This window comes from Mustela nigripes, chromosome 1, assembly GCF_022355385.1.
Source record: "Mustela nigripes isolate SB6536 chromosome 1, MUSNIG.SB6536, whole genome shotgun sequence".
Classification (NCBI taxonomy): Eukaryota; Metazoa; Chordata; class Mammalia; order Carnivora; family Mustelidae; genus Mustela; species Mustela nigripes.
Genome location: NC_081557.1, coordinates 3,046,030 through 3,067,955, shown reverse-complemented (window position 1 = coordinate 3,067,955; position 21,926 = coordinate 3,046,030). Strand labels below are relative to the sequence as shown.

The 21,926-nt window shown below is 60.5% G+C and overlaps 1 protein-coding gene across 5 annotated transcripts in view; it reads left to right on the top strand.

Annotated features, from left to right (window-relative positions):
• CTTN (cortactin) overlaps window positions 1-19,250 on the top strand; it is a 30,417-nt gene extending 11,167 nt beyond the window's left edge. For 2 of the 5 annotated variants that reach the window (XM_059399054.1, XM_059399046.1), the window contains 13 exons: window positions 693-803; window positions 1,771-1,825; window positions 2,565-2,675; window positions 4,201-4,311; window positions 4,810-4,920; window positions 5,780-5,890; window positions 7,336-7,391; window positions 9,867-9,936; window positions 11,484-11,632; window positions 13,971-14,060; window positions 16,013-16,157; window positions 16,868-16,939; window positions 18,074-19,250. In XM_059399054.1, the coding sequence (XP_059255037.1) occupies window positions 693-803; window positions 1,771-1,825; window positions 2,565-2,675; window positions 4,201-4,311; window positions 4,810-4,920; window positions 5,780-5,890; window positions 7,336-7,391; window positions 9,867-9,936; window positions 11,484-11,632; window positions 13,971-14,060; window positions 16,013-16,157; window positions 16,868-16,939; window positions 18,074-18,210 (1,329 nt within the window). In that variant the 3' untranslated portion in view covers window positions 18,211-19,250. The remainder of the gene's footprint in view (window positions 1-692; window positions 804-1,770; window positions 1,826-2,564; window positions 2,676-4,200; window positions 4,312-4,809; window positions 4,921-5,779; window positions 5,891-7,335; window positions 7,392-9,866; window positions 9,937-11,483; window positions 11,633-13,970; window positions 14,061-16,012; window positions 16,158-16,867; window positions 16,940-18,073) is intronic. The other 3 variants (XM_059399069.1, XM_059399062.1, XM_059399073.1) reach the window with 3 other exon arrangements.
• Window positions 19,251-21,926: the final 2,676 nt, after the last annotated feature.

Here is a 21,926-nt window from a genome sequence, read left to right as displayed (position 1 = left end):
CTGTCCATGGTCCTGTCCATTCTGGGGGCGGTGCTGGCGGTGCTCAGGGCTCAGTAGTAAACGTGTTCAGCTTTGCAGGCTGTGGGGTCTCAGGCAGTTTTCAGAACTTGGTGGCTGAGTCTCAGAAGTGGTCTCAGGATATAAGTGAGCAGATGTGGCTGTGTTCCAGAAGCTTTGTTTACAGAGAGCTGGGTGGTCGGTGTGGCCCAGAAGCCCAACTGACAGGGTCTATAGCAAACGGCACAGCAGGCAGAGGGTGGCTGAGTCCACCTCCTTTCCCGAGGGCCATGAAGGGACGCAGTGGCAGCTGCTCCTTGCCTGGACGGGGCGCTCGCTCGGTACTAGTGGCTGGACGTGTGTCCTAACAGAAGCATGCTGTCTGCAGCGCTGACCCTTAGGGTATTTTTGGTTCCTGGTCTCATGTCACGCTTTAGCGGAGCAAGTGACTGTCGCCACCAGTCTCCGTGGGCAGGCTGGAGGTCGCAGGCTGGGTTTGGGGCAGAATTGACAGCAGGGTCCTTGCCTTGTCCGCACTGCGTCCCGAGGTCCCACCTGGCAGGGTCTCAGGCAGCTCTGCCCTCCCCCCCCGCGCCGGTGTTCGTGCTGTGTGTGTTTTGGGGAGGAGCCCAGTCCGGGCTGTGGGGGACTGGTAGAGCCGGCAGCTCACCACCTCCCTCCGCACCCTGTTGCAGTCGGCCGTCGGCCACGAGTACCAGTCGAAACTCTCCAAGCACTGCTCCCAGGTGGACTCCGTCCGCGGCTTTGGAGGCAAGTTTGGTGTCCAGGTGGACAGAGTTGACCAGGTGAGTGGGGGGCGTGGGAGCCAGCACGCAGCGATCGGGCCACTCTCTCCAGACCGTGGCATCCGCTGGGCCTGTCACTGTAGCACGAGGTGGCTCCGACTCCGTACTGCCAGGTGGGCGTCCTGAGAGCAGGATTCCTGGAAGAACCCCCAGCGCCCCCCCATTCCCCCCGGGGCTCGGAGATGGTTGGCTCGCTGGGCTGAGCACGGGAGGACAGGAACGCGTTAGGGGTCGTTGTTGCTCTTGTGGGGACAGTCCTCTGTGTTGCTATTTTGTCATCAGATGGACCAGGAACAGCCTCACGTTTCCCTGAGAAGGTGTCCCTGGGACCCTGTCTAGCCACCCACACTGCACGGACGTCCCTGGGACACGGGAGAGCCCCGCCCCCAACCCCCTCGCCCATACCCAGAACTAAGGCTGGCGTCCAGCTGTCGTCCAGGGCCTCGGCCCATCCCCAATTCTCTGACTGAGCCCCGGGAGCACCTGTGCTCTCTGTCGTAGCGTCGGAGAGCCTGGGCTGTGGGCTCGCACCTCAGTCTGCATTCAGGCTTTGCTCCGTGAGCCGTGGGTCTGTGTTAACCGTAAAATGGGGTGATGGTACCTGCCTGTCCCGGGGCTGTGGGTGCAGACCCCTCCGCCCCCATTCTCACGCCTGATGTCTGTGTTGCTCTTGGAAGAGTTCCCGTGGAAAGCAAGGCCACGGGCAGTAGTGGGAGTCGTCCCAGGCTGGCATCGGGCAGAAATCCACAAGCGGTACTTGCCCACACGACCCGGTGCACGTTTCGTGGCCCGACACATGTCAGACACCAGAGCTTTGGGCTTTGGTTAGATCTGCACCTGGGTTAAGTAATCAGAGGCCAAAAAATAACATGGTTCATGTTTTTAAAAATGTCGTATGTATTGTGGGTTCAGATGAATTGATTTGGAGGCATTTAAAAATGTGTGTCTCTTTCTTTGGTACCTGCAGTCCGCTGTCGGCTTCGAATACCAGGGCAAGACCGAGAAACACGCCTCACAGAGAGGTAAGCCGCGCTGTGGACGGCCGGACAGGAGGGAGCGGGGGAGGGCACTGTCACTGGAGGAGGTTTCTTGGGGAGGGCCGTGCTCCCTGAGTGTCCAGTGTCATCATGGTGCCTCCCAGGCTGCGACAGAGGCTGCCTTCTGCCTTCTGAGTGGCATTGTCCCGGGAGAGTCTGTCTTGGGCGTGGCTGGTGACGAGATCACTGCCCCCAACAGTGGGAACCGGAGCCCTCTGATCACTGATGCTTTACTCCCTGTGTGGTCCTCACACGGCGCCTATGACCTTCGAGTCATGCCGCCTCCTAAAGCCTCTTTCTGAAAGCGGAAGCACGTCACTTTCTCCCAAGTGCTTGATACGGTCTTCGCGCATGTGCGGGCTTATACCTGTGTCTTGCATGTCACCGGGCGGCCCCGGGAGCGGGCGCGCTGTCCGTTTGGCCTGGCCCGGGCCTCCACAGCCCCTTCCAGAAGGTGTGAGCCGTGCGGCTCTCGTGCTCCGGCGGCTTGTTTCCCAGGTGGGACTGCAGCTTCCGTGTGCCATTGGCGGGTGCCGGGGCAGCACTGGAGATGGAGTCGGGGTTACTCGTGGGTGATCCTGGGTGGGGCGTGTTTTAAGCTGTGCGCTTGATCTCTTGCCGAGTCCTGACTCCGACACGTGTTTGTCTTGCTTGGTCGAAGAGCCAAAGTGACAGTTGAGGCTGTTACTGGGCTTCTCAACTGACCGCTGCCATGTCTCCACAGACTACTCGAGCGGCTTCGGTGGCAAGTACGGCGTGCAGGCCGACCGCGTGGACAAGAGCGCCGTGGGCTTCGACTACCAGGGCAAGACGGAGAAGCACGAGTCGCAGAAAGGTCGGGCCAGCGCGGGGCCTGCCTCCCTCCCCCCACCCCGTCCCTCGCGCGCGGTGTCCGTCCACCCCGGGGAACTTCCTCCCCCGTGCCGGCAGCTCGTGCGACCCTTGCTCGCCTTGTTCGCTGCGCGCGTGGGGACGCTCTTGTCCGGCTCAGGTCAGTGTAGGGGTTTGTCTGTGTCGACCGTTCTATCTCCGTCGCGCGGAGAAGCTACAAGCATGCAGCCATGCCTCCTTGGAACGTGGAATTGAGCTCATTTGCGATTTTTGAAGCCAAAAATCGACGACAGTGAATGTTCTTGTCCATTTGTCTCATCCGTAGTGATCATTTAACAGTAAGTTTTGAGAAATGGAACTGCCAGGTCAGAGGCCGTTGACTTCAAAGTTCTGCAGGCAACTGCAGATTGGCCTCGTCTGCCAGCTGGTTTTCCCCTCCGTTTTTGGGGATGCTGCCTGGTAAGGGGTCTCCCTGTGAGGCATTTACGGTGCAGCCCCTTCCGCAGAGGCCCTGGGTGCTCGCTTCCACTTGGTTTTGTCTGGCTGGCATACTTAAATTCTTTTAAGGTTGGTTTTTGTTTTGTTTTTTTAAAACAAATCGAGTCAGTTGACACACAGTGTTTTGCCGGTTTCGGGGGCAGAGCTCAGGGATTTATCGATAGCCTGTCACGCCAGTGCTCATTCCATCTCCTGCCCACCCCAGTGCCCCTCAGCAGTCGCCCCAGCCCCGCACCGGCCTCCCCCCAGCAGCCCTTGGTTTGTCTCCGAGTTAAGAGTCTGTGATGACTCGTCTCCCTCCGTGATCTTGTCTTATTCGTCCTCTCTTCCCTGTGCTGCTTTGTTTCGTTCCTTGAATTCCACAGGAGTGAGATCACATGATTGTCTTTCTCTGATCTAACGTCGCTGAGCACGATACCCTCTAGTTCCTCGCACGTCGTTGCAGAGGGCAAGATCGCATTCCTTTTGATGGCCGCGTAGTATTCCATTGTGTATATGGACCACGTTCAGCAGTCGATGGGCCTCTGGGCTCTTTCCACAGTTCAGCGGTTGTGGACATTGCTGCTGTGAACGTTGGGCTGCCCGTGCCCCTTCTTCTCACTACATCTTATCTTTGCACTAAGTACCCAGTAGTGCGATTGCTGGGTCATAGGGCAGCTCTATTTTTAACTTCTCGAGGAGCCTCCGTACCGTTTCCAGAGTGACCGCCAGCTCGCATTCCCGCCAGCAGCACAAGAGGGTTCCCCCTTCTCCGCTTCCTCGCCGACATCTGACATGCTCATTTCGTGATCTCCTTCTGAACGGAGGAGAGACTCGACCGTTGTTAGGATCTGTTGTCTGCTACTGTTCACCTTTGTCTTACGTACACAAGTAATGCCGTCCTGCGTCTCCCGTGTTAGGGACCTTACAGTGCGCCTGAAAGACTTTTGACTTGTCCTTGTGTTGTTTTAAATTGGGTGGGAGGAGTATTTGCTCAGGTCGGCTTGCTGATTGTGTTGCTGGTGTGTAAACAGTACCTTCCTCGTGTGCAGATTACTCCAAGGGCTTCGGCGGCAAGTATGGCATCGACAGGGACAAGGTGGACAAGAGCGCCGTGGGCTTCGAGTACCAGGGCAAGACGGAGAAGCACGAGTCGCAGAAAGGTGCGTCCCGGTTTCTCTTCTTTCGCCGGCAGCTGGTGGCCTGATGAGGGTGGCCAGAACAGAGGGGGACAGCGTCACGGGGAGGGAACCCCTGAAGTTAGATGCCTCTTTGTAACTGAGTACTGCATCTGGAAATAGCAGGTCCCAGCACAGCTGTTAAATGAGGAAACCGTATCCTGACACGTCTTCAGCCCTGGCACCCCAGCCGCTGCCTGTGATAACGGCTGCATGTCGCATGTCTGGGTTGTAAACGGGGAGGCGTGGCGGCTCGCTGGGGCTGCTTTGGGCCACGTGTCTTGGAGCTTCGTGTGCAGGGTCCTCTGTGCTCACGGTGCCGAGAGTACAGGTCAGGCTGCTTTCCAGATGCTCTCGAGGAGGCCCTCTTCCTGCAGGAGGAGCGAGCACGCGTGTAGCAGGTTGTGTGTGTCTGCCTGTACCAGGAACTTGCTGCCCGTGCTCCCTGCTGACACCAGACCGTGGTCTTTTCTGTGTGTGTAGACTATGTGAAAGGGTTTGGAGGAAAATTCGGTGTACAGACAGACAGACAAGACAAATGTGCTCTTGGCTGGGATCACCAGGAGAAATTGCAGCTGCACGAATCCCAAAAAGGTAACATTTGTTACGCTGGCTCCTACTTGAGAACATTCCAGAAGTTCGTTTGTTTCCGTCCACAGGTCCTCCCGTGTGCCGTGTTCTTGCTGCATTTCTGTTGTGTGTCCTTTTCTCTCCACCGTTTGGGGTTGGCCTCTGCCTGCCCCATTTTTGAAAAACTCCCCAGCTAGTGTAGTGATGAGCCCTCCTCCCCCGGGAGCGCCTATGATAAGGGGGCGCCGTGCCAGCCTGTGCTCCTGGAGCATCCTGGGAACGCTGTTTCCTGCTGGCGTGTGCGTTCCCGCTGACCAGGTGTGCCGCGGGTGCCCCCTGCGCCCAGCAGCCTGTTCACGTCAGGACGAGCACCGTCCCTGGGACCCAGGCTGCAGGCTGGGGTGCGGCCCTGCCACGTGTGCCCCGGCCTGGCACCCGCCCTTGCAGCCAGCACGCGGGAGCGGGGGGCTGACCTGCAGGGCCCTGTGGTACTTGTGCACAGTGTGTCTCTGCCTTACACGCACAGAGGTACACTCTCGGGTCTGTAGCACAGGTAGGACCCCAGAAGGAGACCTCAGAGCGTGGAGTGCTTTTCCAGAATTCTTTCATTTGCAGCTCCTAACCTCTCTTCGGACCCGGGCTGAGGTGCCACGAGTTTCAGTGTGTCCTGTAGCCTCGGCACCGACTCGGGCCTGTGTATGAGCCTGGGAGCTGACTCTGGCTCCGGGCTCCGCGGAGCTCTGCCTTTAGTACCTGTGCTGCCGAGGCGAGCACAAGCTCTGCGTTCTCTAGACGACGTGTGTGACGCGTGCACTTGCTGACTCGATCCTAACCAGACTGTTTCCTCTCTCGGTTTTCCCCACTGTTGCTTGTGGATTTTCAGATTATAAGGCTGGTTTCGGAGGCAGATTTGGTGTTCAGTCCGAGAGGCAGGACTCCTGTGCTGTGGGGTTTGATTACAAGGAGAGACTGGCCAAGCACGAGTCCCAGCAAGGCATAGTTGCTCACCAGCCCCCCCGCCCCCCGCCCCCAGTGCAGCTGCCTCTAGCACGGACTTCAGGGGCTCAGCCTTCCGAGTTAGTCGCTGGCGGGCACGTGGCCCTTTTAGCCCGGTTTGGGCCGCGGCGATTCCGACTTGCTGCCCTTTCTGTCCCTGCCCTTTAGAACTTGCATCTGGTAAGAGGAGTCATTCTTAGGGTAACGTCCTCCTAACCCTGTAACATGACGATGGGTGGGGTGGGCCGTCTTTGGTCTCCCAGGAGCCCCTGCCGCTGACCGTGGCCTCTGGGAGTCACCCAAGGAGCTGCTCGGTTTCGCCTGGCCCCGAGCCTTCGTGTTCTGTGTGGTCTCTGTGTTTCCCTTGTGGTGGTGTCCTTGGCTGGGGTGGGGATGTTGTCTTTTTGTTTTTGTTTTTTGGTGACACCATCTACGTGTAACTTCCTCGCACAGAGTCACTGGTATGTCCTCAAAACGGGAAAGAAATGAAATTTCTAGATGTAGGTATTAGGATTCTGGCCAGCGCGTTTTCTTCTTTAGTGACCGTTCAGTCTTTTTTTTTTTTTTTTTTTTTATTAAAGATTTTATTTATTTATTTGATAGATCACAAGTAGGCGGGGTGGGGGTGGGAAGCAGGCTCCTGGCTGAGCAGAGAGCCCGACGGGCTCAATCCCAGGACCCTGAGATTATGACCTGAACCGAAGGCAGAGGCTTAACCCTCTGAGCCACCCAGGAAGCCCGTGACCGTTCAGTCTTTAACCAAGTTGTTAGAACAGGGAGTGTGGCTGGGAGAGGAGTGATGGTCTGAGATCTGGGGGCAGAGCTCAGGTGTCTGGTGCCAGGGTCCCGGCGGGGTGGGAGCACGCACTTGGGTCCCTCCTGGAGACAGCGTGGGGACAGCCTCAGGTCTCCATGGCAGTGCTGCGTGATGCCATGACTGCCCCAAAGACCTGTGTCGCCGAGATATGAATCTTTGGCCCATAGAATTCTCCCATGGAGTTATTTTTGCTTTTGGAAAAGCGAGAGAAGCCCACAGTTGAGCTTCCTCATAGCGCGTACAGAGCAGGACACAGGAAGGGCCGCGGCCGGTCAGCCGTTGCTGGGCGGAAGACTGTGCTCTTGCAGCGGTGCCCCCTCCCCCTGGCCCACGCTGTGGCCTCCTCGCCCTCACTGCCTGCCCGCCCGCCCCTGGCACCCTTTCCGTCCCTCGGGAGAATGCGGGAAAGCATGCACGCGCCTCTTCTCTGCCTGCCGCCTGCCTGCCTCCCGAACACCATGGTAGACTCCAGACTCGCCTTGCAAGTAGACGCATCGTGTGGTGGCTCTCATTCTTTCTGCGCCGGGTGCATTTTCCCGGGCTGTTTCTGGGTCTGCATGGCTCTGGTGGTGTCGCTGTGCTGCTCCTCGACCTGCAGGTAAGCCTGGTGTTGCGCCTCTTTTCAGACTACTCCAAAGGATTCGGCGGAAAATACGGGGTGCAGAAGGACCGCATGGATAAGGTGAGTGTTCCCGACCCAGGGCTGTCTTTTCTGCGGATAGTTCGGGAATTGAGGGAGGTCCTGCTGGGTGTAGCTCTGGGGATGGTCTCCGGTCTCCAAACGTGGGGGCTCCCATGCCTGGAAGGACAGACCCTTGAGTGCTGCTGCCCATGTGCCAGGCCTCACCTCGCTTGTTGGGGGTGTCCTGTCCGGGGCCGCGCACGGCCGCGCTTTGAGGCAGATACTGTCCGTGCTCATTTGGTAGTCGGTGTGTGGCTGGACCACCGTCGGAACCTGGACATGAGACTGTAGGCTAATGAGACTGACAGCCCAAGAGCGTGTCGCTCTCTGAATTCAGCTTAGTAGGAAACCACTTTGGGAACCGGGTTCCTTGGTCTCACGGGCCATGGTAGAAGAGCCCATTGGCCACGCGTGAGTCCTGGCTGCCACGTTGGGGCCTCCAGATCTGGAATGTCTGTGTTGCTATGGAAGGCCCGTGGCCCAGTGTTCGTCTAGAGCCAGAGCTGAAGTGCTGGGCCACCTCTTACAGCGGCCTCCCTGGGATACCCCTGTTCCTCTCCTCAGGGACTTTGTCCCCTCTGCTGGCTTCAGAGTCTCGGCGGGTCAGTCTGAAGCATGTGTCGGGTGGCTCTTCTCAGTTGCGGCCCGACTATGTCAGCAGGGTGGACTTAGAAGCTGCGCGCTGGGGACGGGGAGCAGCCATGTCCCCTCAGGTCTGCTGAACAAAGGCAGGCTGTCCTGCTCAGTCCTGTGCCTGGCCCCTTGTCTCCGATGGCGGGCTGGCCCTCCTGCAGTCCTGCTCTGTCAGGCTCAGAGCTAGCCACTTGGACGTTGTCACCCCGGTGGACCCTACCACGTGACTGTGTGGGACCCGGCAGCAAGTGGCAGGCCCAGCTTGGAAAGAAGGTGTGGCAACTACCCAGGTTCCAGTAAACGTGTCCAAGGGGTTCAGAGCCAGGCGGGGACATGAGGTTGTCCCCGAGAGAGGTGGGGCCCCTGGGACTTGGGTCTGTAGTGGTCCCTGGGATAGTGGAAGCGGTGAGAGCCGTCCCGCGTCCTGGGCCAGGGGACAGGGAGCTGTGTCCGTGTCGGGGAGTAGCGGCAGAGGGAGAGGGTTCTGGTCGGGAAGGAGGAGGTGGGCGCGGTGTTGGGGAGACAGCACAGCTGGGACAAAAGCCCCCAGGGAGGTGGCCGAGACAACCCCGAGCGGCGCCGGAGAACCGGTTGCACGAGGCTGTCACCCTGGGAGCTGCAGGGAGCGGTCGTGAGGGTGCAGACGCCCTCTTCCCTCAAGGCTGCAGGGTAGGGTGAGGGACGGGCATTGGAGACCTTTCTGGAAAAAGGCGAGGCAGATGTGGGCAGTGTTTGTGGGGGCACCTGGAAGGGGCAGAGGGTTTGGTCAGGGCAGCCCAGCAGCGGCACTTGGAGGAGAGGTGGGCGTGGCGCAGTGTCCCCTGGGTGCGCAGGTGCCTGACTGGATGCCGCTGGGCTGGAAGGGCAGGTGGTGCCGGGGGAGGGGAGCTGGGTCGCGTCCCTGAGCCGCCGGCGCTGCACCCCGCAGAGCGGCCGCGCGTGGCCGTGACCTTCAGCTCCTCTCTTCCTGCGGGCCCCGGTCCTCCTCGTTCGTGTGTCGGAAGCAGCCGTGTCCTGAGCCCCCGAAGTGTTCCTCCAGGAGGTGTTTCTGGGGAAACCGGGGATGGCCGGGGTGCCGGGGCCTGTCCATATGCGTCCGAGTCCAGCTCTGGGTGGTGGTCATCACTGTCACTGCGCTGTGACACAGTGGGGTCCTCTGCAGAACGGAAGGCTGGGACCTCACGCGTTGGGGACTGGATGATGAGGCCCCTTGAGGCTCCGGCGTGGCCCAGGGCTCCGTCCCTGGCAGAGCAGAGGCTTGGGGTCCCCGCCATCATGCAGGCCTCCCTCCGGGGCCCGAGAGGGTGGGAGGCTTGAGAAGAGCCCATAGTAGGGTTATCGGCACTGATGCCAATGTGTTTTGCGGGGTTGGGGGGCGCTTGTTGACTGTTTCCAGAGCAGTTTCAGCAAACACGGGGCAAAGCGACAGGTTTCTGGTACAGCCCTGCTTTCCCTCGTGCACAGCCCCTCCTGCTACCAGTTCCTAGCTCTCCCGATACCCCACCGCCGCCGCGGCCCCAGGGGCACGCGCTTGTACTGCACGCACATGCGCTCATTGCCCGGAGTCCTTGGCTGACGTTGGGGTTTGCCCTGGCCTTGCATATCGTGTGGGTTTGGGCAGATGTCGGATGCCACGTCCAGTCCCGTGTGGTGTCATGGGGTACTCTTCCTGCCCCGACGCCATAGTGTCCTCTGGGCGGTGGGGGTGAGACCCCAGGGCTCCCCCGGTGGTGCTTTCGGGAGCTGCAGGGCCGGCCCCCACCTTGGGGCGAGGTAGAAGGCCTGGCGGGCTGGAGGCAGCAGGAGAGTGCGCCCCTGATTTTCCCACTTCTTTCTCCGTAGAATGCTTCCACGTTCGATGACGTTGCCCAGGTGGCCCCAGCGTATCAGAAGACCGTCCCCGTCGAGGCGGGTGAGTCGTGGCTGGCCCCGGTGCCCCAATGTTCCCGTCGTGGGTACCGTGTAGGCCGGGAGCACTGGAGAGCGCCCTGGTCCTGCTCACGGCGGGGATGGGTTCTGCCGTGCCTCCACGGAAGGCGATTGTTGGTGGGTCTTGGGTCTCTTGATCTCGGCTGTAGTGGGATTGAGACCCAGGAGTTTCACGTTCCCCTTACTCCCTTAAACACGATGAAACGTCCCATGTTGACAGCATAGTACCTTTTTTTTTAATAGGTTTTATTTATTTATTTGACAGAGAGAGAGAGATCCCACAAGCAGGCAGAGAGGCAGGCGGAGGGAGGGCGGGAGGGGGGGGACAGGCCCCCCGCTGAGCAGAGAGCCGGATGTGGGGCTCGATCCCAGCACCCTGGGATCATGACCTGAGCTGAAGGCAGAGGCTTAACCCACTGAGCCACCCAGGTGCCCCAACATCATAATACTTTTTATGGAAAAAATGACCACATTTTTGAAGCAAAACCTGTGCGGAAGTGTGGCATTGCTTTGTGTGTCTGTAAATCTTCTTAGTCAGGGACCTTTGTTCGGAGCTGTTGCTGCTTCCATCTGTTGTGGTAAGTGGTGCCTAGGCTGGAACTCTGGACCCCCCAGATACCCTGTTGGGAAAGAGAAGAACATAACCCTAGCGTCTCGGGTCATGGTGGGTATGCCCTCGTGGCCCTGCCCTCGGATAGCCAGTGTGTTCCTGGTGCTCCCAGAGGGTCGTGTCCCTGACAGAGCGTGTGGTTCCGGAACGGGCAGCGGACGTTTGCAGAGCACTAGACCATCGAGTTAAGCCAAATTTCCAAGCGTTGTGTTTCTCATTCTGCTGTCCCGCAGTGTTGTCCCAAGCACACTTGTGTTGTGACCAGTCTTACCAGACAGAGTTTTTACGTGAACCTGGGGGGTGTCGTGCTCGGAGTAGATACAGAGTTCCCACAATTCTGAATTTTTCTTGGAAGCTTGAGTTTTCCCATTGATGAGAGATAGACTGAGTTGATTTATCTTAGAGAGAAAGCCTGCGAGGTGCACAAGACACACACCCGTACCTCGTCCGTTACGTCAGGGAAAAACGATGCTCTGTGAAGGGTCCGTAAGCTCAGCACACGAATGGTTTTGCCCGAGACCCTGGCAGGACGTGGTCTGCAGCCCCTCCCCCGCCAAGGAGATGCGCTCGGGGCTTGAGATTTTACAGAATTGCAGTGCTCTGTGCGGGGTCATCAGGCCCCGTCCTCAGGGAAAACGTTTTGGTCCCCTCCTGAGTGTGTGCTGCCAAAGAACCAGCACCGTTTGGATTTGGAAATACTCCCGACGCCAGGCTTGCGCCCTCTGGCAGGCCCCAGGAACGTCCGGGAGACGGGGGCGTGGAGGCTGGCCTGGGACGGGCGGGCTGAGCCGGCCGCAGGTCTGAGTTCAGACCTGCCTGTGACGCCAGGTCCCGCGTGGCAGGCCGCCCTGGCGCGGGGCTGGGGTCGGGGGACACGCTGCCGCTCTGACGCCGGCGTGCATCTCTCCTCCCCTCTGTAGTGAACAGCAGAACCAGCAACATCAGAGCAAATTTCGAAAACCTGGCGAAGGAGAAGGAGCAGGAGGACCGGCGGAAGGCGGAAGCCGAGAGGGCGCAGAGGCTGGCGAAGGAGAGGCAGGAGCAGGAGGAGGCCCGGAGGCAGCTGCACGTGAGTGTGCCTTCCTGGGCCCGTGGTCCAGAAGCTGCTCTATGGAAAACGTTCAGAACCCTCGTTCGAGGCTCTGCTCTTCGGAACTGTACCCTCAGCCACACACAAGGCCGGCGGAGCCTTTGACCGCCAGGTCCTAGCCGGTCAGCCGTGCTGCTCCCGTGCCCGCCGCCCCTGCAGAGCCCCGGACCCCACGTGGGCCTGGCAGTCTCTGTTCCGACCCGTGTCCCTCTGGAAGCCCCTTCCTCCTGGGGAGGAGGCTGAGAATACAGAGGGACTCCTTGTGGAGGAGCAGAGCCCTCTCTGCTCTCTCTCCACTGTCTTCTGTCTGTACCCGCGTCGGCTGTGTGTGCGTGCGTCTTTGTTCTGCTGTCAGAGCCAGGAGGAGATTGGGAGCGTTTCTGGGCCTGTTTCTTCCTCGGTCTTCTCCACGTGGCCTGCATGTCGGTGGCTCTGGTCCCCACGTTAGCAGCGGCCGACCAGGCAGCCTGAGCCCAGCCGCCCCCTGTGCTGTGGCCTCGCGCTCTCCTGTGGCGCGGAGACAGGGAGCTCACCACCTCTCTTCTCAGGTAGTTGTGAGGCGGAGTCACAGATGAAGCCTGTGATGTTCTTTCATAATCCGGAAAGCTTTGTTGCACTCTGTAGATGCCTCCTCCCCAAAATCAGTAGTTACGGCCCAGAGAACCCCCATCGAGAGGGAACGGAGGGTTGAGGAAATGAATGTGCTGTGAGCACCAGAGAGACGAATACATAGAATCTGAGGTTGTTCCGTCGCAGGCAGAGTAAGAACAAGATCGTGTAATTGCTGCTTGTTTCTGTTCCGGGATTGCTGGACAGGTTTGCAGTCAGATGCTCTACCACTGAGCTGTACCCCCAATCGCTAGAAACTTCTGAATCCAGGGGGTTGCAGGTTAGGTTTTCTTGGTTGTTCAGCTCATGGATACACACGCTGCAGGGCGGTTGGTAGTGGTTTCATCGAGTAATTACTGCTTTTCTCATCTTAAGCCTGCACGCTGGGACCGCTGAGTCCCGCCAGCATCTGGATGGCCCAGCACGAGCGGACGGCTTGCGGACGGCTGTCACCGTGGTTCTGCCGGGCATCTCTGTTTTGCCTTGTCTTGCTGTCCCTTCTGCCGTCCTGTCCTCTGCCCCTCGCCTCTGCTGGTCCTGGGGAGCCGCTCGGACTCCAGAATCCTCCGGGCCATAGGACACTCCCATCAGCAGGCGGGCAAGACTTCACGAATCCACATGCACTGGACTCTCGGGTCGTGCTGGCTCGCCGTGACAAGTTACTGTCTGCGGCCAGCGGCTGTGAGAGGGGCGGTCACAGACCCTCCCCATGGCAGCTCAGGTGTGAAGGGCAGCTCTGTGTCTGGCGGGGCCTGCAGAGCCCGCAGAGCCCGCCCGGACACGCCCCCTCCACGCGAACACCCACCCCCAATGTTTCAGCCGGGGCTGGCTCCAGGCCGCGTGGGAACCTGACCGGGAACCTGACCGGCCAGCTGGCGGCAGGGCGGAGCCAGGGAGGGTTCCGTTCCTGCTTCTGCTGCTTCCTGGCACCGCCATCTTGGTCTTCTGTCTCTTCTGCTGTGACATCAGGCTGTCGGCATAGGTTTCCTGGGGCTGTCATCCCACAGGATCCCAGACTCTGCCTCGGAGCAGCACACGTGGACCCTCTCTCAGCTCTGGAGGCTGCGAGGACACCCATTTCCGGGCCTTTTCCAGCTTCTAGAGACACCCGCGTTCTTGGCCCGTGGCCCCTTCCTGGCCTCTGCGTCCGTGGTGACCCCTTCTGATGGGTCTCCCACGTGCCTGCGTCCCTCTTGGTGGGAAGGACCCTGTGGGTACATCGGGCCCACCTGGGGGTCCCGGCATTTTCTCCCACCTCCGTCCCCAACTGCTTGCATCCTCTGTCCCTTTGGCCTGCGAGGTCGCCTCTTCCCAGGATCTGGGGGCTGAGGTGCCTGCGTCTCTGAGATGTCAGCCCCTGCTCTGACCCCCAAAGATTCCCGTCTGTCCCGCGTGCTTGTAGGTCTGCAGAATCTCAGTCCTAGAGCGGCAGCCAGAGGCTCGAGGTCCTCCTCTGGTCACCTGTGCGAGGTCTGGGCCAGGCACGGGGTGGCCGCCTGCCTGCACCCTGTGCTTTGCGTGGCGACAGCAGGAGGACCGGGGGCCCCTTAGGTCCTGTGTGTTGATGATGCGTGATCTTCAGTTCACCTTGTGCTGAAGTCTCCGTGCTTAGTCCTCCCCGTGCTCTGCTCAGGCGCTGAGCCGTGGAGGCTGAGCCTGGGCGGACCTTTCTCTGGTCACCTGACCGCCCCTTGCCTTTTGATTCCAGGAGCAGGCCCAGGCCCAGAAGCCGACGCCCCCAGCCTCCCCGACTCCTCAGCCGGCTCAGGAGAGGCCGCCCCCAAGCCCCGTCTACGAGGTTGGTGTTCTCGCTCGGCGTGCCGATGAGCCGGATGCCCCAGAGACACCCTTCCCGGTTCAATGTGACGTGCATGGAGAGGGGTCCCCTCCCCCACTCCGCTTGGTGTCCCACCTGAGGGGCCGGCCCTTGTGAGTGCCGCAGGGCCTGTGCTGGCGCCCAGCCCCTCCCCGCGGGTGTGGCTGCCTCACTGGCCTTCCTGGCCCAGCCTGCTGCCTCCCGGGCGGCTCTTCTGACGCCGCGTGGGCGATTCTAGTCTTCCTCTCGCTCACCGTCTGCTGCACCTGACATGGACACCGGTCCCTTAGTCTGGAAATCTGCTCCTGGCACGTGAGGCGATTTCCCCAGCTGGCCTCGCCAGCTGGCCCTCCCAGTGCTTCTTGAACATTGTGTTCCCCGGTGACCGTCCTTGGCCTGTAATCCTCATTCCCGTCACCGGTGGCCGCCGGCTCGTGTCCTGTCTTCTTTCCTGGGCTCTGAGTGGACTGGGCTCCCCGCCTGACCATTCCTCCTTCCGTCGCGGGGTGTCTGCCCTGCCTCGGCAGAGGTCTCTCGGGAGGTTGCTGCCACTGCCTCAGTGCCCACCTGGCTGAGCCCCGCGTCCTGTCTCCAGTGTTCCCACGGCTGCTGCTCTGGTTCCCTTGCCTCTTTCACTGGGACATCAGGGCCATTGTGTGGTGAGGAACAGAAGCTGCCTCAGCTCAGCTCAGCTGACAGTTGAAGGGGTGAGCCTCCCGGCTAGCTCAGGACCAGAGAGCTCCAGGCAGCAAGCCTGCATCTCGGGGGAAATCACGTGGCCACTGGGCTCCCTCTGCGTGGTGCTTGTGTCTTCTTGGACCTCATAGGCATTGGGCATGACCTTGGGGCTCACAACCCACTGGCAAGAGGGGCCTTGAGCAATCTCCCCTCGTCCTGTTGCATTGCCGGCCGGTCACTGAGGAGTTGGTCCTCTGAGAAGGCGGCGTGGCTTGCTGTCCCTAGCCGGAGGGCAGGAGGGTCCCGTGACTGGCAGCCCTGTCAGAACCACATGAGATGTTGGGGGCAGAGGAGCAGATGCCAGAAGACGGAGTGGGGACCCGCTGGCAGCCCAGGATGGGGTCCCTTGCGCCTCTGGGCTGCTCTGGGTCCGCGGGGCAGCCGGCCCAGTGCCCCCGTACCGTGACCAGCCTCTGGCCCTCCAGGGCATCGCCGCGCATCCACGGCCTCTGGGCCTGTCGCTCCTTTGTGGCTGGATCCTTGAGTGGCACAGGGCCTGGCCTGGATGCAGGGTCCCCTCTCCGTGGTCTCCCTGGTGGCCCTCACGGGCTGCCCAAGCCAAGATGGTCATCGGCCAACAAAAGTCAGTACCTGATCCCATTGGTTCTTACTGGGGCTTTTCTATGTGTCCCTTCTCTGTCTGACCTCCCTGAGGGTACCTTTGGATGGACCCTGGTCAGAAAGACGGCCTAAAGCCACTGCCTTCCATTCGCGTCAGAAGTCATGCTGGACTGAGCAGCCTGGCATGGACCTCCCCAGTGCCTGTGCTTGCCCGCGCCTTGCCTGTCACTCTTCCTCCCCTGGGGGATTCAGGCAGACTCGGCCCCTCGGGCTGGGAGGGTTGTGATGCCGCGAAGCCGCCAGGCAGGGCATGGTAGGCCTGGTGGGGCCTCCCTCGGCAGCTTGGGGCAGTGCTGTTCCCCACGGGCTGTGCGGTTTTGTCTCTACAGGATTCCGGGGGGTCAGGGGCTGGGACGGGGCGGTGGGTGGGAAGGGGTTGTTCAGGAGGAAGTGGCATGTGGGCCTCCTCACGGCGCTGGGCCGCATGACCAGGACGCGAGCGTGCTCCAGACGTTAGCGACGGTGCTTCCTTGGCCATGTGTCTGTGCTGCGATCCCCCCGGGTCTGACGAGTCATGTGTTGGGGACCCAGCGTGGGCCACGAGTCACGTCTCCTCCACTCTTCCCTCTCCCCAGGACGCAGCTTCATTCAGGGCTGAGCCTGAGCCTATGTACAGCATGGAAGCAGCCGGCTACCAGGAGGCCAGCAGCCAGCAGGGCCCGGCCTACGCCTCGGACGCCGTCTATGAGGCCACAGAGGCCCCCGGCCACTATCAAACAGGTACTGGTACAGGGGTGCCCGTCTCCACGTTGCCTGGCCCGCCCCACCCTGCGTGTGCCGGCGGGGTCCTCGTCTCCCCGGGTGGGAGGGCGCCAGACCCCCTCCCCAGGGCTCAGCAGGGGTTCCCGTGGGGGTTCCAGGAAGGCCTGGCTGCTCCAGGGTGGTGGGTGCGAGCAGTGTGAAGGATGCGGCCTCTGCTGTCCCTTCGCGGAGGGCACTTGGGACAGAGCCGGGCTCCAGGAACACAGAGTGTTTTGAGGTCCCTAAAGATGATTTTTACCAACTCTGAAAATCGTGTAGGTGTTTCAGTGGAGTGAACCCTGGAATCGGTCTCTTAGCTTTAAAGATGAGGTTTCCTTCCGTATGTTTGGGCTGATGGAACCTGAACCCATCCGAGAACACAGCTCAGGACAGAGCCTCAGCGTTTCCCCCAGAGTGACGTGAGGTGTCAGGCAGCGCGGGGCCCCTCTGAGAACCAGACACGCGCAGTGTAGCGGCCTGTCCTCCAAAAGCCGCCTCGGTGCCCACCCTGGGTATCCTGCTGCCGGCTGGCGTCGGCATTGGGAGGTGGGGGGTTTGCTCCTTAAACCCTTTTAAGGGGTCCGTCCTTTTCCCGATGGGCGCCCCTGGGCTGGCTGACAAAGGCGACGTGGCTCCGCGCCCCGGGGGCGCTTGGTTAACGCTCAGCTCTTGTCTCGGTTAATTTTTAGAGGAAAACACCTACGACGAGTATGAGAACGACCTCGGGATCACAGCCGTCGCCCTGTATGACTACCAGGCCGGTGAGGGACCCACCTTCCCACTCGCTGCCTCTTCCTGCTGATGCTGCTCTCAGGAGAGTCACTCCCAGGCCTTACTACAATGGTTAAGCAGGAACTGGTGGTGAAATCCTCTCAGAGCTCCAGAGTCTCCCACTTTCCCCTCCATTCTTTGGTGTCCCCAAACCTTCGGTTATTCTTAGTTAGGCACAGGGGTGCCCTGGGGCCCCTAGAGGGCCCAGTGTCAACTCCCCGAAACTGAGGACACTGCCCACCCCAGAGCATGCTCCGTCCCCCAGTGGGAGAGTCCGCCCTGAGAGGCCATGACGCCGGCGGCTGCTCCCGTCGTTCCGTCGTTCCGTCTGTCCCTGCGGTCTCTGTCGGATCGGCACCTGCCGCCTCCGATCTGCCCTGAGGCCTCTCGCCCTGGGGGGCCCCGCGGCCGTGGTCCTGGACGGGCGGTCCTGGGAGAGCTTCCTGGTCTTCACCACATGCCACGTGGGGCCTGCACGGGTCCCTCTGTCTGTCCCGCCCCATGGGGTCCCCGCCGCCCCGGTCCCGTGTGCGGGCCACAGTTCCCCCCGCAAAGCCAGCTTTCCTCCCTTTGCTGCTGCTGAGGGGTATTTTGGGGCGTCCCCAAGACCCCGTGCCACCTCCTCAGGCTGCTGGTTGTGTCCCTGCCCCCTGTCAGCCCTTGCCAGGGCGTGGCCTTGTCCCTTCCCTGCTGGTGGGGCCGCCGTCCTGCCCCGGGAAGAGCGTTCCCCCTTCCGTTGGCTGGTGTCTGTTCCAGCTTCTGTTGATCCGGGTGTGGGTTGTGTGGAGCGGGGCGTCTGGAGTTTCTGCAGTGTGGCGCGCTTACCCTCGAACTTGCCCCCCGGCTGCTCGCTCGCCTCCGTCCTAGGCTCCTCTTGGCGCCTCATAAGTACTCTCCAGTGGGAGAACAGGGGAAGCCCGGCGGCGGCGGCCCGGGCACAGGCTCTGTGTCTCGTGCTCGGGGCTGGTGTGCACAGGGAAGGCCGGGCAGGCGGAAGGAAGGCCGAGCCCCGTGGGAGGCTCTCCGCGCTCTGCTGCCGGGCTGCACACCGGGCGCTCTTTCCTGCACACCGGGCCGTGCGCGGGTCAGAGCGTCACATCCTCTCTCTCTGCCCTCTCTCCTAGCGGGTGACGACGAAATCTCCTTCGACCCCGACGACATCATCACCAACATAGAGATGATTGATGATGGCTGGTGGCGCGGGCTGTGCAGGGGCCGGTACGGGCTCTTCCCGGCCAACTACGTGGAGCTGCGGCCGTAGGCGCCGGGACCGGGGGCCGCTGGACACGGCGCCTTTCCGCGGGGCCCTCCTGCCGACGCTTCTGGAGACGCTCATGCCGCAGAACGTGCTAACGTATTGTAACCACGCTCCTTAGGAGGACTTGGTAATCGATTCTACGCATTTCAGGCATTTTCCTTGTTTCTGCCAAACCGACTGTCATGGGAGCCACTTGGGGACCCTCCGCTGTCCTGAGTGCGTGCTGTCCTTGCCCCGCTGGCGGCCGTCGGGGCCCCCGACGCACGCGGCCTACGCTCAGACCTGGCCCCGGCAGAGGGAGGTCTGGCGGGAGGTTGGGACTGAGGGCAGGAGCGCCACAGGCGGCGGCTTTAGCTCTGGGTGGGAGCGTCTTCCTGTTGCCCCAGATTCCCCAGCCCCGCGCGCTCCGCCTCGCCCCGTCCCTCCCCTGACGCCAGGCCAGGAGGACCTCGTCTGCCCCTGCTCCTGACCCCACTCCTGCCCCTGAAGCAGCGTCTCCCAGTCCAGCCTCTCCCGTCCCGTGCACACTGCCCTCTGGTGGCCCAGGGCGGCCTCCTGCCCCCGCACCCTGTGTCCGCTGGGCAAGAGGATGGCCCTCTGCTGCCAGCAGGCAGGTGTTTTCACGGCCGTACACTGCCAGACACGGATTTCCCGCTGGGGCACTCATATTCGTTGTGCCAAAGTGCCGTGTCCTGTGCAGTCCGATGCGGTCCGCTGAGTTGGATGAAGAGGGGAGCAGAGCGCGCTCTCCCCGCTCCCTGTGTGCGCCGCCGGGAGCACGTCGCCCCGCCGAGAGTCGGGGAGGCCAGGGCGGGGCTGGCACGGACGGGGGCAGTGTCTTTCTGGAAGATTCTGTTGAGGTGTCTCAGGTGTTGGGGACGTGAGCATCTATTTCCTGAAGCGTGTTTCTGCATAATCTTCGCTTTACCACAATTAGGTCGGGTTTTATATGCAATTACTGTATCTGAGTTTCTGTAGCACACATCACAGGTATGATTTTTTTTAAATTAATTATCCAGAATAAACTTTTTTTGATCCACTTGCTTGCTCGTGTCCCTCTGGTATTGGTCGTTTTGTTCCACGTGGACGTTGACTTCCTGATCCTTGACCTTTAGTTGATCAGGTTTAGACATACGAAAGAGTCCCTTTTAAGAGGCATGCTCCTTAAAAGGCATTTTTCGTGAAGGGAAATGGGTTTATGCTGTGATGTTGTCCATCATTTTAGGCAGGAATTCTAAGCAAAACAGGAAACCGCCTATTTAAAATAAAAATCAGTTGGGATGGCGGTTCTCGCGGTAAATCTTGAGGTGGTGACAGTGGGGCCAAAGGGCCTGCTCTCTGGGTGGCAGGACACAAGGTTCACAGCAGCAGGTTCGCGGGCAGAGGGGCCGGTAGGCGTGGGGGTCTGGGACCGGCAGACTCTGAGCAGGTGGGGCCGCCCAGCGGGGTGGTCGTCTGCTCCTGCTCATGGGGGCTCTGCATCAGGTCCCCCCGACATGGCGGTGGAGGGGCCGTGGGCTCAGACCTGGCTCCCCAGACACCGTGGCACTCAGCAGGCCTCCTTGTGGGCGTGTGGTGTGGCAGGACGGGGCTTGGAGGCTTCTGGAAGTGCCTGCCTCGCCGCCCCTGGGAGATGTGGGGGACAGTGTGGACCGGAGACCATCCGGAGTCATGCTGTGCTGCATGTACAGGAGCTGGGGGTCGCCCACTGCTGCCACAGCTCTGCCGGGACCCCGCGTGGGCAGAGTCCCGCAGGAGCTTTCCTTCGGTGGCCGGCTTGCAGCACTCCACGTCACGTCCTCCAGGTCTGGCCCCGCTGTTGCAGGTTTCCGTGTGTCCTTGGAGTTTATTATGGTTGTGACAGTCCCATTGTGTCGACGGACCCCTTATCCATCTGTGGACAGTCGGCTTGCCTCTGCCAGGTGACCCACTTCCTCTCGCACCCGCTGTGTCCAGCCGCCCACCCCTCCCGCCCCGCTGCCGCCCCCTCGGACCACGGTGGACTGGAGCTGTCCTCATGCCCCCAACCTTCCACCACCCGCGTCCTGAGAATGTGCTCTGCGGCCGCCCCGGTGCCGTTCCCCTACGCCTTCGTGGTCTGGATGTTCTCTCCTGGTCTGTATTATTATTTTCTTAAAGATTTTATGTATTTATTTTACAGAGACCACAAATAGGCAGAGAGGCAGGCAGAGAGAGCGGGAGAAGCAGACCCCCACTGAGCAGAGAGCCCGATGCGGGGCTCGATCCCAGGACCCTGCGATCATGACCTGAGCCGGAGGCAGAGGCTTTAACCCACTGAGCCCCCCAGGCACCTCCTCTCCTGATCATCAAATGTCAGGATGTCCCAGGGCTTTGTCCTTGAGCGTGCTTCTGTTCTGTTGGATCCACACCTGGGGAGGGCCCTGCAGACCAGGCCTCCCTGAGCCTGTCAGACTGGCCTCTTGGCTTAGCTCATGCAGGCTGAACACCGGTCTCACCCAAGCCGGCGCTTCCTGCAGACCCTCAGCTCAGCTGGAAAATGCCTGCATCCTTCCCTCACGACCCTCCCCAGCCTTGGAGTCGCCTGACCCCTTCCTTCTCCCTCTGTCCCACGTGCTCACAAGACCTGTTGACTGCGTTGTGATGCGTGGCCCGCCTTCCAGCGCTCCCCCAGTCGGAGTGCCTCACCCCTTGCTTAGGTTATCCGATAGCTCCCACCTGGGTCTCCTACCTCCTCTGCCCTTTAAAGATGTTCCCTCCTGGGCTGTGAACTCTGGAGCCGCTCCCATGTCCCTGGGAGTCAGGTTGCGGTCCTCCTGCTCTCCTGCCTGATGGGCCAGCACCTGCCCCTGCCTCAGGGCCTTTGCACTTGTGCTTCCTTCTGCTGAGAGCCCCACAGGCTTAATCCCGCACTTCCAGCTGGCGCCTTCTCAGGGGCTACCCTGATTCCGCTTAAGAAAACAGTGGGTCTCCCCTGAACCCAGCCCTCATGCCCTTTATCTTGTTCTGTTTTCTGTAGCAGGTATTGCTTATGTCACATTGTATGCTTATTTATTAATTTATTTTTTTATTTTATTTTTTAAAAGATTTTATTTATTTATTTGACAGAGATCACAAGTAGGCAGAGAGGCAGGCAGAGAGAGAGGAGGAAGCAGGCTCCCGGCTGAGCAGAGAGCCCGATGCGGGGCTCGATCCCAGGACCCTGAGATTATGACCCGAGCTGAAGGCAGAGGCTTAACCCACTGAGCCACCCAGGCGCCCCACATTGTATGATCTTTAAGACTGCTTTATTGGGATACAATTCAGAAATCACATAAGTGACCCTTTAAATTTAGCACATAATCCAGTGGTGCTCCGTGTGTTTGGAGTTGTGCATCGTAGGCACATCTTAGAATGCTCCCTCCCGTCTCCCTGGGAGAAGCCCTGTGCCCGGTGGCGGTCCGTCCCTGACCCCTGCCGCAAGCCCAGGCACCCCTCACCCCTTTACCCGCTCTTCGATCTGCCTACTCGGAGCGTCCTGCATACATCAGGACATACAGGCTGCGTTTTCTGGATGGGCTCTAGGTGCTGTCTCCTGTCTGGACCGCCAGCCGTGAGGACGCGGGGTCTGTGTTGTAAGCAGATGTGTCTCCAGCTGCTGGAACAGCAGCTGCATCCATGGGGTCCTCGTTAGATCACTGCAGGCGAGTTATTTGTGGAGCGGGTTCTGCACGGGGCTGTTGATGGAGGACCGTTGGCGG